The 17,135-nt window shown below is 40.7% G+C and overlaps 1 protein-coding gene across 4 annotated transcripts in view; it reads right to left on the reverse strand.

The window, feature by feature from the left end:
* LOC306696503 (uncharacterized protein) overlaps window positions 1–17,135 on the reverse strand; it is a 76,381-nt gene that overhangs the window by 7,968 nt on the left and 51,278 nt on the right. For all 4 annotated transcript variants that reach the window (XM_079160140.1, XM_079160142.1, XM_079160141.1 and 1 more), the window contains exons 8-10: window positions 9,857–9,975; window positions 8,833–9,180; window positions 3,597–3,663 (exon numbers count right to left, since the gene is read on the reverse strand). In XM_079160140.1, the coding sequence (XP_079016266.1) occupies window positions 3,597–3,663; window positions 8,833–9,180; window positions 9,857–9,975 (534 nt within the window). The remainder of the gene's footprint in view (window positions 1–3,596; window positions 3,664–8,832; window positions 9,181–9,856; window positions 9,976–17,135) is intronic.

Below are 17,135 nucleotides of genomic sequence, written 5' to 3' on the forward strand. Positions count from 1 at the left end.
CTGATGTAAATACTGTTTGAATGGCCCTGGTCTTTAGTGTGAGTGTTGCTGGATTGTTTTGTCATGCTTTGTTGTAAATAAATGTGACTGGTTCTTGTGAGTTCGCTCTTGTCATTGTGTTAATTATATCGATTTTGACCATATGCATTGTCTGTTAATCACGAAGCATTACCGTCCTTCGTGGGTTTAGGGTCCGGATAATTGAATCTATTTGGGCTGTTTCTTTTACAAAGCAAGAATTATGATCTCGAGAAATGTGGATTGTGTGGCGATTGTTTAGCCCAGTTTGAATCAGTAGGGAACAGCTGCCTAAACGCTGCGGGGAGAATGTAGCGTGAGTTTGTGCATTTTTTTCCCTTACTAAACTAGTTTAGCATAGCCTCGCAGAACACACAGTTGTGTTTTGTTTTGCTTCCGGTTCGGAAACTAAACAGACAGACAGACCGTTGTCTCCACCGAAAACATTATATTTTATAAATCCTTTTTGAGGGCAGATGTTAGGGAAGTAGAGGCCAGATGTGAAGTTGGTTAGCCAATACTGAGCTACTAATTTGACTATTTACCATTTTAACAACAATCATCATATCACATTATGTTAGTCCAGACCAGTGGTCGCCAAACTACGGCCCGCGGGCCGGATGCGGCCCGCCTCCACATTTGGTCCGGCCCCCTGAACAATACCAGAGACGCATTATGATTTTTTTTCAGTCTGCACAATTAATCGATCACGATTTTGGCTGCCACGATTAAATGAGCATGATCGTCTGCGATATTAACGTTTAAAATACGTGCTCTGCTACATATCAAATCAAACGCTTCCTGAATCAGCCAACCACCAGGGGGCGAACGAGATGAGAGCTGTCATGCGCGCACCCTGTAGAAGTAGAAGAGTAGAAGAAGTAGAAGAGCAGAGAGACGGGAGCTTGAAGGACGAGTACTTGTGCTTAATTTATTTACACGCCGGCATGTCATGTCTGTCACTACATGGTCGCGCGTTTTCAATTCCCCTGCTCTCTGACTATACTGTGATGGGACATGCCTGGAGCAGTCAGTGTCTCAAGAGGTAATGAATAACATATTTTTCTTTGTGTTTGTGTGTCTTGTCTTCCTCAGCATTCCCTGACAACCACATTCCAATTTAATTACTCTTACAGCAGACAACCCTGAAACATCTGCAAGTCAGCTCAGAAGTATGCAGCAGGACTCATTCTCTCTCTCACAAGCACATACATGATTCTCTGTCTTTACGTCATCGTCATCATCACACGCCATTTTGATTCAAGTCTGTTTCTATTCTGAAATATTTGGTTAGCTTTTTAAGCAATGATCCATCACTCAGTGCGTTCTGTATTGGAGCAGCAGAACCAGTCATCCACCAGGAACATATGGATGCCATCTCTTGAAAGGTACATTTGATAAAAAAAACAAAAAAACTTTACACACTTGTGCCTGGAATAACTGGATATAACTTAATATATAACTGCTCACTCACAACTGGCTGTAGCTGGGACAGTTGCTGTTTCCCTCTGAATGGAGCCCTATAGTGTGAGTGAAAGCGCCCGTCACCATGGTGATGGAGACACAAAGCCAGCGACAGCTGAGAGCAGCTTAAACACAAGCTTGCTCTCTATCATAGAATGGACAACACAAACTGTGTGTGTGTGTTGTGTGTAACAGCAGGTGCTTGGCAGGTGGCGGTGAAATATAATGACATCATTTCAGAAGAGACCCCTCTTCTTCTCCCTAGTGTGAAAATGTCTACCTGTATACATTTTGTTTTCGCTACCGACTATCATCCCCCCCGAAAAAGATGTGGTGGAGATGTGTGTTTGCCTTTTCCAGAGAAAATATAGCAAGTGGCACTAACAGTTATTTAATGACAGTTCTTCTTTTAACACAGGCTTATCTTAGAAGTGTCTGAATCACAGCCTAGCGCTTGCCATCTAATACATTATTGGAGGGCTTGCACTCTCCCCAGGGGCCCCAGTGCAAGTGGAGTGACTACAATTTCTATATTTACGCCAGTGTAACTCCACATTGTAAAACTTCACAGGCAAACTATTAAAACCACCTAGCATTACCCAATGAGACGGGAACAGGTCATTCCCGTTCAGTTTGACTTGGAGACTATGAAGGTTTAACAGAAAACTGTGTGTGTGTGGTAACAGCAGGGATGTATACATAGCTGACATTCCTCAGCTCTGTGTGTAAAGAGATGAGCCACAGGTCAAACATGCAGTAAAAGAAAAGATTATAGTCACTGTGGCTCAGAATGATGGACAGAGGTTCAGTGGAAAGAGAGGGGGTGTTTTAGAAAGAAAGTGATAGTGAACAGGAAAAAGGCTTTCAGGATGTGCTCTGCTGCTGCGTGTGTGTGTGTTTGTGGTGCCTGGCATGTGCAGCAGTGTGCATGAAGTGTGAGTGTACATATGGAAGCCAAATTTAACATGGCATTCAGAGCAAGGTGTACTGAAATGCTTATACTTAAATTAGTCGAGGTTACTCTGAATATACAGATATGCATGTGTGTGAGTGCATATTTCCATGTGCATGTTTGTGTGCAGAAATACATGCCTTCATGTTGCCATGTACTGTAAATAAAGTGCACTGTTTGTGTGTCACTATGGTGTGTTAGCTTGACAGTAGGTGTGTATGTGTGAGATCTTTTTCAACCCTGTTGTATCAGCCAAACAGGCAGAGCTGCTATTGACATGATACACACTCCCAGCTATCTGACTAAATGCATACATACCAATATCAGTTATTATTTAGCACACAAAGCGTAATTATTTCCAGTGGATTGTCAGTTGATGTGTTCAGATCCCCAAATAGAAACCAACAAATTGTAAGGACATTGTTTGTAACCATCAATGTAGAACTCATGCAACGTCTCAATGACAGACTAAATGGCAGACTGACAAACTACTGAGTCACACACCACACACACACACATACACAAGAATAGGATCACACTATTAAGTTTAGACTTAGAGACTAACATCAAAGAATGCCCTTTATATACTGAATTTTAAATTCATTTTACGCTACCACAAAGACTGTAAAGCTGCCTACACAAGACCACAACACACACACACACACACACACACACACACACACACACACACACACACACACACACACACACACACACACACACACACTTGACTGGAAAAACTGTTTCCCAATCATTTTCTGAACATGATTAGGAAACCAGCAGCAGTGCCAGGTGATCTCTTGTCATTCAAGTATTACTTATCTGCCACAATTATGTTGGATGTTTCACTTGTGACCCAAGATGGTTGTGAAGTGCAGTCGTGGAATTAGGAGAGGTCTTTGTATGTTGATCCTCATAGTAGTGGACTTGTGTGGGCAAATAATAGTTATTTTGCTAGAGAACGAAACACTGTACAATGGTTCAACCAGACTGACAATTGAACCTCAGTATTACAACAGAAATACACCAGCTTTTAAATGGCAGTTGACCTGTCCCTGATAAGCTTCATATTTGCATGTCATATGCAAATGAGGATAGAGAGAGAGAGAGAGAGAGAGAGAGAGAGAGAGAGAGATGGATGTGCAGAGAGACCGTCTCTTACCCATTTCGTCTCTGAGTTTTGCCAGTTCCAGCGACAACCCCTTCTTCTGCTTCAGGGCTTCCTCGCGCTGCACAGAAGAGAAGATGAAGAGACTCTTCAGTCAGATACAAGCAGAAATTTATCACTATTCAGTACACACTATATAGGGAATTCTATGTGGAGGACTATATGGTGTGTTAGATATAGTCAGGTCGTTCTATTCCTCCCCCTATCTGTGCAGCTCTCAGTTAGTGACCATGGATTGTACACTTATTTCTACGATACACTGTGAGATGATTTTAGAACACTATCAAGGGTTAAATATTTCTCACCATGACTTTGGGAAAGCATTATGTCACGAACTATATAGTGAACAATGAATGATTGACATTTGACAATGATGACATTTGCCATCGTGTGTTTGAAAATGTTGACTTATCACAGATAAGTGATGCAATCACTGGCCTCAAAGTTCACTGCAGAAAACTTTTGTAAAGGTCAGCTGTGGTTGGAGAGGTTGTGACCATTGTAATAATGCTGAAAAAAGCCAAATATTAGAGCAAGCTTAAGATTCTGTCTTGTCTTAAAACAATCAAGAAAATAACATCCATCATGTCTGAAAACACCCAATCTTGAACTGTTCACATCAGCTGTAACTGACCTGAAAAAGTAAGGAAAGAGTGTCCCAGTCAAATACAACTTTTAAAGCTTGCCTCCAATTAAGAATGAACAAAAGAACATCCTGAAAAAAACCTGCCTGTAATATCACATCCCTGACCTGAAAGAATAGGATCACACTATTAAGTTTAGACTTAGAGACTAACATCAAAGAATGCCCTTTATATACTGAATTTTAAATTCATTTTACGCTACCACAAAGACTGTAAAGCTGCCTACACAAGACCACAACACACACACACACACACACACACACACACACACACACACACACACACACACACACACACACACACGAACACACACACACACACACACACGAACACACACACACACACACACACGAACACACACACACACACACACACGAACACACACACACACACACGCACACACACACACGAACACACACACACACACACACACGAACACACACACACACACACGCACACACACACACGAACACACACACACACACACACACGAACACACACACACACACACGCACACACACACACGAACACACACACACACACACACACACACACACACACACACACACACACACACACACACACACACACGAACACACACACACACGCACACACACACACGAACACACACACACGAACACACACATACACAGAGAGAGAGAGCCATAAAGTCCCTCTGTTGTCTGAGGGGTTAGTAAAGTGAAAGAGCAGACAGGCGGCGGTAGGAAAGAGTGGGAAAACAGAGAGCCAAAAGGTTTCTAACAGAGAAAATGTAAACTGTGAAGAAATACAAGACATTGTTGGAATGGTTAGAGAGAATATGATGAATAGTGTTCATGCCCTGTTGTGGCCTTAGTGTAATATTTCTGAACTTTTCCATGACATTCATGACCCACTGAAAACCAACAGCTAACATGATCAATGTGTGAAATCACTTGTGGCTCGCTTCCCGTAAAGTGACCCAATTGCAAAACAGCTTCCTAATTCCTGACTTCTTTGAGTCGATGACACAGCTCAGAGGTGAAGAGAGAGAGAAAAGAGCAGCAACAGATAAAGCAGAACCCCATCTACTGCAGTAAACACACACACACCTTGTGTTTCTTCTTGCTGCGATGTGGGAGGGCCTTGCTGGGCTTTGCATTGGTTTTGCTGTCCGTGGAGCCCATGTCTATTTAATGAGGACACTCACCCTTCAAAATGCCTTCAGTCCTCTCTCTCACACACACTGATTCTCTCCTTCTATCACCAGTGGAAAACTCTCTCTCTCTCTCTCTTCCCTCCTGCTGAATGAAGCCCTCTCTCTTTCTGTTACTGACTTCCACTCCTCCCACTCTCTACCTGTTCACCACCCAGTCCTCCCTCCTCCCTCCATCTGTTTCTCCTTCTCTTGCCTGAATACTGTGCGATGGAGGAATGAGAGTTATTTCTGCACCATCTTTTTCTTATCTTTGTTCTTATCTCCCTTTCTCTTGTTCCCTATCAGTTGCTTACACACAAATCTGGTGTCTCTGCATTTCAGTCATACCTCTCTTGTCTTTACCCATATCCTTTATAACTTTCTTTGTCTATTCAAAGTTTGTGCTAAAAGAACATTAATCAGTCAAATAAATTAGTAGTAGTACTTTCTCCCACCACAAAACACTTTAAAAGAGGATTTGTCATTTGTAAATTAACTTTCAGTATGTCTTGTTTGTTTTCAAAACAGTAAATACTTAATGTAACAGAGAAAAGGGGAAATGAGAATTCAAAAACAAAAGGGAAAAAGCATCTGGAATACATAAATAATCCATAATTTAACTTAAAAAAGACATTTTTTAGCATTACGATTTTAATTATACTCCCTTGAAGAGTGTGAGGGTGTTAAAGTCCTTTACAATGCTTCCTTCCATGTATGGTTGCCAACATATGAAACACTCCCAAAGTGGACAAAATAGATGGTAAAGAAGTTGCGCTGAAAACGTTAGACCAGCGTGGGTTTACAGAATTAAGTATAGGTCTACAGATAACCCCAGTAACCCAACTAAATCCCCAACCCTTCACTAAACCAAAGCCCCACCCCCTACCCACAGCTCAAGGAAGAAAATGTGCAGTTTATATTCCCCAGTCAATCTAACAGATTAGATAGCATTGGTATTTGTGCTTTCGATAAAAACACACACACACACACACACACACACACACACACACACACACACATAATCTCAGACATGCATTTCAAAGAGCTTCACGGCTTGAACTGCAGCTGCTGCATTCCTCCACTCCTCCCTCACTTTTCCTCGTCACTCCCCCTTCATCTCTACTTTTTCCACCGGGCCATCCATCTAATCAATAACCCAGTCAGGAAGGCTCCTGCGCTGTAACCATCTGAAAGCTCTCTCAGCTGAGCTTCACGTTACAATCCCACACTAACACAATACACCGCTGAGAAATATCCACAGAAGTGGAGCATTTCTCCTTATACAGTACATAAAACCATTGTAATCAGACCTTGATTCAAAACACCAGCGCTGAGAGTTATGAATCAGTTAATCACACACACATCCATTACTGTATGGGTGCAGGGTTGTTCCTGCTAATAATAGCTTATTGAACAGATAATGAGCTGCTTTCCCTCAGAGAGAGACATGCAGGCAAGTCATATCTGTCATGCGCTTCTCACACACTCACTGAGGACAAGTGTGTGGGTGTGTGTGTGCCTCACGTTTATGTACATTTTCATTATCTTCAAAGCAAGAATATAACGCAATTTCTTAGTACTATTTGCACATCATGTTTTATCAGTGAAGGGTCACCTTGTATGTGTGTGTTGTTGCTGACTTTGTCACCACAGGTAAAGATAATGATTCTGACTACATTGGTCAACTTTACTGTTTTATATTTTGCTTCAATCCTTCGGTTTCATAAGTATGTCAATAACTATAGTTACGTACCTGTGACCTGCTCTTAATAATATCTAAAGATATACAAGATAATATTTTACTTTAGGCCTCTGATTTCCTTTTTCTTCTAAACATTAATAGTGCCACTCCCCCTCAACATTTCACAAATTTCCCCCTAGGGATGAATAAAGTATCCATCCATCCATCCAACATGCATGTCAACCAGCAACTTAAAAAAACAACACTGATCATCACTAACAACTGTGAGTGATGCTTTAATTATAGGCTTTGCTCTAATTCGCCAAAGGGGAAGGATGGTGCAGATAACTGATCATTTACCCTAATTGACCCCCTTGAAACTGCGCTAGACCATAATGTATTTACATGTTCAAACATGTCCACCTTATCTTCCTTTTAACTGGTGTGGTGCTACAGCTGAAGAAAAGGGACCCATCCCCACTAAATGATGCTGCAGATCCAGCTTATTTACCAGAATTACTATTATTATTTCTGGGGGAACTCTCACTAGCTGGCTGCATCCAACATATATTCATTGAACAGCAGAGCAAGTCCCATCCAGAGAAAACGTATTTGAAAAATAAGGCTGACCCTACTACCATACAGCATACGAGAAAGAAACAGCATCTTTTATGATTTGATAGACGTAAACAGCCATGCTGGTGCCATGGAGGTCCGGTGAGAGATAACATAAATTATAGATAAACATGCATAACAGCACAACAAATTGGACTCAGTTTACTTGTGCTGTAAGGAGTGTAAATATGGTTGATTCTTTGTCAATAAACTTATTATAGGAATATCCTGATTAAATCTGCACAAAATGTTAGCTTGCTAACCAGCGCAGGTGTAAAAGGCATAGCAACTAATATTGGCCTCTACTGGATACCACAGTGAAGTCTCCACATTTCCTCCCAGCTCACTTTTGATGTTTTGAAACACAGGTCACAGTTGAGATCCAAAATATTTTGGAGGCCCTAACTAACAGAAGGAGGGGGTGTATCTCTGTGTGCAAAGCAAGATGCAAGATGCTCAAACAGTACAGTGATCACTGTAGTTGTCCAGATATTAATGTTCACTAGCTAAGTGTGTGGCTCAGAGGTAGAGCAGGATGTCTTTCAATCAGAAGATCGGCTCCAGATGTGTCCTTAGCAAGACACACCTACGGTGTGAATGGGGTTAGATAGTCCTGATGTGCAGGTGACACCTTGCAGGAGCTATCCTGTCATCAGTATGTGAATGGGTGTAAATGGGTGAATGATGACATGTAGTGTTAAAGCACTTTGAGTGGTCGGAAGACTAGAAAGGTATTAAAGTCTAGAGTCTTTCCTGGGAAGTAGGCACTTCTTGGGTTTGTTTCATTAAAAAAAGTCACTGCACAAGCATATTTGCAGTGCAAATGCAGGAATTTGCATTCCTGCATTGCCTTTCTTGCCAACACTACTGAAAAACGCTATGACAAAACATCACCACCGACAGCAGCACTGGATTATTGCCCTTTTGTTTGACACACAGCTACACAGAGTGCTCCTTCTCTGCATTGTAGACATTTTAACAGAATATAACAATGTGCAAAACATCTGTTCCGCCTCGTAAAGAAGAGTAAATAAAGGATGGAAGCTTTCACTCAACAGCCGGTGGTGTGAGTGTGTTTTAGCTGTTTGGTAAACATATAAATAAGCGGAGTACCTCAGTGAAGAGCTGTTGGATGACTATAGCCAGAGCCTCCACTCTCTTATTCCCCTGGACCAGCAGCTTCCTCAGCTGGTTAATGGCCTGGTTCTTCTTCTCTGCCAGCTCTTTGCTCTGGTTCTGTTTGGCAGTGACCATCCGGTCCACCACAACAGCCCCCGCTGCGCCAGGCTTGGATGTATTTTGTAGGCGGGATGCTGTTTTGGGGCTGGATCTTGACCCGTTTTTTGCTTTGAACCCAAGACCAGAGGCTCCAGTGGTGCCTGAGCCAGTGTTAGTGGTATCAGGGGCCGGCACTGGGAGAACTGCCATCATTGGTGCATTAGCATTCACCACATCTGGTACCTAGCAAGAAAAAATACCATATATCTTCTTCATTAAAGACATTAATTAGACAAAACATCACCACCGACAGCAGCACTGGATTATGACCCTAACTTGATTATTAGGGAAAGATAATATTTCATAAGTAATATGAAAAAACAACCCAAATGATTCTGAATGTCTTGTCTTAAGATGATCCCAAACACAATTCTATTCTTCCTCATGTCCACACACAAGCACTCAGTTGAGAAAAGTAATCTTTTTAAAATGCTAAACCACACCTGGGAGACAATGTCTTGTTAACACGAGAAGAAGATAATATGCAGTAAAGAAATACAAATATAAAGAAAAGCAAAATTAGCCATTACATTATAAATAAATGTGCATTTTGCTACTTTCTGTGGCTCAACTTTTATCCATTTAAAACATGCCTGTGAAACTTTAGAACTCGTTAGCATGAACAGTGGCAGTTTCTTTGATACCACCTTAACAAACTGTGCAGGGACACCTCACATGAAGACAAAGAACGAAGGAACATCTTGTGGATTACCACTTTAAATACTCCCGTCAAACAACACGCCTTGTACTTTCTTTCATCAATCAGATCCTGCTCGGTAATGTTCTCTGATGTATACTGTCTTGCCCATGACTGAATTTGCATCTCAAATCTCAAAACTTCAAAAAGAAGAGAACATACCAGTTCTGGTGGAGGATGCTGTTTTCTCTGGTTGTTTCCTCCTGCGGGTGCTGCTGCCAGTGAGCTGGTGTTGGTGTTTCTGGGTCTTGCTGGCACCTCCCGAGGCTTGTTTTTGTCCACTGCAAGGGAACGGCGACCTCTTAGCATGTAGGTAGCAGGTACAACATTCAACATGGTGTCCACAAACACAGAATACTCACTCAGCCCATTAACAATGTGGACGTCCACGCCACAGCAGGCAGGGTCACAACATAGAACTACAAACACTCATTCATCCTCCGAATAGAATAACAATCAAATGCATGTGGGTGAAAAACACATAATAAAGCATATAAACACATACAAAGTGTCGGTCAATCTATACTAGACTACCACAACATCCGAACACAGAAAAAAAACAATTCAACACACACACACTCGTCTCATACATCTGCTCTCATCTGGTAAATAAGAATACGCCCTACTGACTGTTCAGGGCTGAGGCAGATGCATCATGGGATGCGTAGTAATGGTGGCCAGTGTGTGTGTGTGTGTGTGTGATGAGCCTTTGGCTGCATTAAGGAGTGTATTACCAGAGACAAAGCTATTAGAGAGAGAGAGAGAGAGAGAGAGAGAGAGAGAGAGAGAGAGAGAGAGAGAGAGAGAGAGAGAGAGAGAGAGAGAGAGAGAGAGAGAGAGAGAGAGAGAGAGAGGTCAACACACATCTTTTCTGTCTCCTCCTCTGCTCTACCGTCCTTCACTTCTTCTTTCCCAGTAGATCATTTCTCTCTCTCTCTCTCTCGCTCTCTCTCTCTCTCTCTCGCTCTCTCTCTCTCTCTCTCTCTCTCTCTCTCTCTCTCTCTCTCTCTCTCTCTCTCTCTCTCTCTCATCATGACATTTGTCATATGTTGCCAAAGCACAATTATAATTATAAAATACAATTAATAAAATGAGCAAAAACAAAATGAAACAGAACAGAAAAAATACAGCGAATAACAATATTACATAATAAAATAAAATAAATAAAAAAATGGGTAAATCAAATAAAAGAAAATATAAGCAAGTAAATATGACATGGTGGTGGTAATCAGATTACGGTACAAGTAAATCCCACTGCTTGTTTCTTTTGTTGTGGCAGGAAATGGCATATTTAGCAGTGGACATGCTTTCTTTTCCCCACAGATTGAAATCTGGGCAATTCTTTTCAAATATATTTTTATAGTTCTGACATTGTGTGTCTGTCCTTCTCTATTGTCAACGTTTTTCTTAGGTTCTTATCAGTTACAGTTTGCTGTCTGTTAAGGGACAAATATGTTTCTAGTATGTGTTGTAAGTGTGTGATGGTTTTTTCTTTAGTTATAATTTGAGACTGGCTGGGTTTTGTGATGTCAGAAAGTAAAAGGTCAGCAAGCTTAAAGACCAGTTGGCAGAGGTGACTACTTTTTACGTTGGCAGGCAAGGGCTTTCTAATGATAACAATTTGGCAGATCTTTTTTGAATACTTAAATAAAGGATATTGGCCTAATTCAGCCCTGCATGCATGCATATTTATTTATTTTTATCTGTGGGAGAATATTTTTGCGGGGTTTCAGCCAGATTTTGTCCCATTTTGCCCAATAATTGCCTGATTTAAATGTTATTTAGACATTTTTAGTTCCTCTCTCTCTCTCTGTATCTATTGGTAGTCATTCCAGTTTCAGTTGCACACCGACACTGAAAGCTCACCGTACTTCAGACTGGGGAAATAAACCTAAGTCATCAGCAACACTACGACCACTGTCAGTAATTACATATTAAACCCCACTAATACAAAGCTCCAGTGGATGACAAGCTCTTCTCTCCCACAGACAGAGAGAAGCCAGTGTGATTTGTCAGTGTGATTCCTGACAAATCACACTGACTACAAAGAAGTCCTCTAAATGATTCAATACAAACCATCTGTGCAGATGTGCAGCCTTTGTGCCAGTAATGTAGTGCAACCTGCATGACATCTGAAATGAAATGCTTTAAAATTGAGCATTATTTCTGAGGCCTGGGACTGATAAGGTGAAAATTTTTGTTTGCAAAATGCAATCAGTCGTAGCTGAAATTGTCATTGTTAGATTCCAACGGAGAAAATCATTGGGTACAAGTCCTGTTTCATCCTTATTGAGTGAGAAATAGTTCTGCACCCAATTTACATTACAAATATAATCCAAATGCTACTGAAGAGTGAGTACTCTCTCAGTCAGCGCTGGTGTTCAGGTCTGCTCCTGAGGCTAGATACTGCCACCTAATGGCAACAGAACATGCTGGTCCCCATCAGTCTTTTTGATCAACACAGCTGTGAACAGAGCATGTGGGTGAGGAACAAAAAAGGTCATACATAATTGAAATGGATTGGACTGCTGAAGACTTCAGTATGAGAGTGATTCGGAGGAAGAGAAATCACTAGCACATACTGACATTTCAGCAACAGTTGAATTAAAAGCTCTTAAACGGTGACTCGCTTTAAATCAATGAATCATCTTCTGCAGCATCTAAGCCTGCTGCTGCAGCAGTCTTTCCTTTAGAAAATGAAGGAAAAGACACTTCTCCCATGTGTACGTTTGACTTTACAATCTCGTTGATCAGTTCAGGTTCATTACAACAAACCTACAGCTTGATAGATCATACAGCTCCAGATTAATTACTAAAACACAGCATTTGTTTAACCAGATGAATATTCTGGTGTGATGCATATTTACCATTTTAACAAGAATATTAGCAGGAACAAAAAGCTAATTAATTCAGTGAGTGGAAAATGTTTGTGGGTGTAGAAATATGAACAAGACTGGAAGGTGAGAACATTTTATGTGTACATGGATGTACAATCAAAATTAATTCCATAATAGCTGTACATCTTTTTTGTCTATTTCTCACACATGATGGATGAAAAAGAATGTCATCAAGTGCAGTCAAGTCCAACTTCACAATACAGCTGAATAGAAACACACGTGACTCTACAGTCTCAACCAGGCTCAACTACGCTGTTAACAAACTGCAGACCAGTTGTGAACACTGATGTGTGCTGTAGTGAAAATAAATGCCTTTTCTGCAGGATGCAGGGAAACAATGATTATTATAAGTTAGTGTGTGTGAGAAAGATACAGTTCACTGTCACATTACACAAACACACACGCACTGTTCCAAATGCTTCTGTGTATTACTGACAGAGGAAGAGATTTACCAACAGTATGTCCATCCAACATCCTCTCTACCTCACTTAACATTAAGACTATTGTATACTGTGACACTGTCAATTGCATTTAATTGGACAGTCAGTCATAAGATACCTTACAATTTGCCTCTTTTCTGTTTTTTTGGCCTCAGATGAAAGCATAAAATATGACAAACACTATATGACATTGAATGAGGTCTGACAATGAGTATCTCGGTTAGCGTTAATGCATATACACAGCATTTAACTTTAGTAGTAACACTACTTAAAGTGTGCTAACTTACTCTGCTAATGTTAGCATCGGTTAAAGAGTATCACTATTACACAACATTTAACAATGACTAGCTCCAAAACCACTAAACCAGCCTGAAAATGATGAAAACCTGAAATGATTGCATGAGAGTCTTTGGAGCTCAGCTGGACAGTTGTTGGACTCTGGTCGGAGCTGGCTGATGCTACGCTATGATTGGCCAGTCTGCATTCCAGGGGCGGGACTTAACGGTCAATTGAAAATTGCAGAAAAAAGAGAAGCTAATGAATGACCTGCAAGACTGAATCCCAAGAGATGAAACATAAACACAACGGTAAGCTAACATACATGTCAACCAATGCAAAGCCTATTGGAAGCATGGAAATAAGACCATTTTGATGTTGACATTGCAAGGGAGCTGCGATGACAACACACCACTCGATGGTCTGTGTGAGTGTGTGTTGGTGGTGATGATGATGATGACTTGTACCTGGAGTCTGCCAGGCAGTCATGCAGAGCTGCTGAGCCCAGACTGAGAGAGAAACAACACTGTTAGCATGCACATCATGTTACAGTCCCTACCGTGTCATGAGAATCTTCAGTACACAGTAAGATGACCTCCACAATGAGATAGGGATTCATCATATGAATTAGTGGAAGGCTACATGATAAATACCAGCTGTAGTTCAGTACCTCAATGATGGGAAAATGTGAAAAGCAGCCAAGTAGCCTATGAGTCTATAGTTTCAATCATTCATGATTATGAGAAATATTTAACATGTTGGCATATTTTGATAGTCAAATATCTTTGATATGGAGTGTATGGGAGCTGTTTTATGATAAGCATCACTATCATGTCAGCCATCTTATTTGTACCAGTCTCATGATCACTTGGTAGGACTCCCTGTTGTGTATTTAATCAGTTAAGGGAAAACCAGTGAGGGACTGGGAAGTGGAGGAATAAAAAAGGTGGAGGAGGAGTGGGGGCTTTGCTTCGAGTTGTTATAAAACAACAGAAACGGTGTTGTGTCTTCTATCTAAAATAGCTATATTGTGTTCAACTGCCTGCCAAATGATTTCTCTCTGGCACTGAACAAGCTCCTTCATTTGAGGGTGTTGATCTAATCACACATGAATAGCATGATCTACAGTCGAACAGGATGACATCAACTCAAATTATAATTATCAACAGATCAGTTGATCGGGTGACATCAAGCTTTAATTAGATTAGGTATGCTCCTTCATTAACACAGAGCCATTGGAGGGCGAAAAGTGAGTTTACTGCTCGGTCACATGGTGCTGGCCAAATTAAACACCACTAAATCAGAGTCAGACAGATTAGAGCTGGACATTTTCTGTATGTCTGTTTGCAGTAGAAAAAGGTCTGCCAGCAAAACAGCAAAAACACAAACACTACATGTAGTTGTAGCAATCCTAATCTTAATCTGCTGTATTCAGATCACTTAAATGGATACAAATATAATCCGTTTTTTAATGAAGAGGGAGATTCCAACAGAGGTTCGATTAGGGTGGGTGATTTGAACTTTGACTTCGTTGGATTGGACTTTTTTCAGAGTTTAAATTGTCTATAATCAGCTACATTGAAGGGGAATACCATCTAATTGAAGAATTCCAGTACGTTAGGCCTAGGGAAGTTCAATCAAGCCAGAAACTAAGCCAGACACCATAGAAGTAAGTCTCAAACTTGTGATGTCAGCAAGTATAAAGTCTGGAGCTGCTCCATAGACAATAAATGGGAGATTATTTGTGGTCTCAGAACATTTCCCTGGGGGCTCTCAGTGCCATCTATAACATCTCCAATTCATTATCTATGGAATAGTTCCAAACTTTATCATTTATGATGTCACAAATTGAAAGTTTCAGCACTTTAGTTATTGGATTTGCGAAAGAGTTGTTTATGTTTACTAATACTTTTGAACTGTTTTAGGCCATAGGTTTAACATGTATGAATTTTGAAAAAGGGCGATCCCATTTGTCAGGTGGAATACTTCAAACTTAGATTACAAAATATTGAGCATGTTATCATGCAGATGTTATGAGGGGCAGGTTTATAAGGAGGGACAGAGATTCGGAGGGTTTAGGATAATAGCCTGTTCTTGGTCAAATGCAAAAATGGCAAATAATCTCTTGACAAACATCGAATCAAGACTGCTGATGATCAACTATCAGAATAGATTCATCATTCAGATTCACATGACTGTTGCCATAGAACCAAGTGTATAGAGCATGTCACTGTTTGCAAGTGTACTATGCCCCCTTTTGCATCCCCATGCAAACTAGACCATCTGGTCACCTAGCAACAACCCGTTAGTAATTTTTGTGTACCTGTCTAAAAATGATGTCATCTAGCATGAAGACAGACACTGCTCGGTCAGATCAGTTCTACAAAAAGATGTTGAAGACAGTAGAAAGAGGAAACCACAAACAAACTGACAAACAGGTGGACTTAACTGTGTAACTGGTTTCTATCAAAGTATATTTATGCATGTGACCATGCACTGAATTTTAGGATGCATTGATTGGGTCATTTGGACATGATGTTGGCAGTATAAAAAACTAGTATTGTAGGGTTAGGGTTAGGAATATACTGTATATAGCCAATCTTGAGGTCAGCTTCAGCAGAGACCAAATAACCCTATTTTACCAATACTAATCTATTCACGAGGACTTTTTCACTCTTTCTGCTGAATGATTTTTTTCTTCATCTTAAAAAGTCTTCATTGAAACACATATTTTTGGTGAATCTTCAAAGTAACACAGCAGTTGAGAGTATCTAACCAGTCAGTTGGATTATAAAACTATAGTACTATTAAACCACAGGAAAGAACTCCTATATGATTATCATGAGCCAAACCACTTCATGGCAAGGCATCCCACTGAGAGTCTAAAACCACATGTTGAGTAAAAAAGGAAAAAAATAGATATTATCAGTATGAAAATAATACACTGCTCCTCATTCAAGACACGGTTAAGCAACTACTGTGACATTAAAATGTCGAGATTATTTAACCAGTAAAACCGGCTGTTTTTCTGTGAAATATAAAGCGTTTTTTGGCGTCAGACACTGTGTAAAACAACTGTTACTCATTTCATAAGAGGTTTCTAGATCAGATGCAGATCCAGATGTGAAATCTACTGTACATCTCTGCTGAGCCTGGGGACAATATTCCAGTCCAGCAGAAACAGCAACCTCCACATCAGATTAAAGCTTGCACGACTGGCCACCCTCAGCTGCACCATTGTGCAGCGTGCAAGAGTGTCTCTGACAAGTGTGTGTGTGTGTGTGTGTGTGTGGACACATGTGGTGACTAAAGCCTGCTTTAACCTACATTTCAGGGCAATGGCAGGCAGCAGTAGGGAAGTGGGTCTGTGGAGCACATGGAGCACAAGAAAACACACTGCAGCCAAACAAGTGCTGCCGGGCTCAGATGGCTCAGCAGGAAAACACAGTACAACTGAGAGAGGAACTCTCAGTTTTGGCATAACAAAATCTGAAGGTGAAACCAATAAGTCATGCTCTCAAATTTAAGGAGACCACGTTCTTAAATAAAGATAGGAAAAGAGCTTCATAAGAAGAGGAAGGAGCATGTTCTCATGAGCAAAAACCAAATGAGAAAAATACTGGCTGCAGAACATAAGCTGATTTGTACATACCTTGCTGCTGAACATTAAAAAAAACTTATTTAGCGAGTTTAAATGGATAAAGATGATTTGTCAAAGAGGATGAAGGAATTAGTGAGTAATTTAGCCAAAACACATGAAAGAAATGAATGCTTCAGTGTATACCCAGCAGGCCTAATGATACTGGCAAAACCCACGTGAAACTGTTG

Source organism: Pholis gunnellus (assembly GCF_910591455.1).
Source record: "Pholis gunnellus genome assembly, chromosome: 5".
NCBI classification, from domain to species: Eukaryota; Metazoa; Chordata; class Actinopteri; order Perciformes; family Pholidae; genus Pholis; species Pholis gunnellus.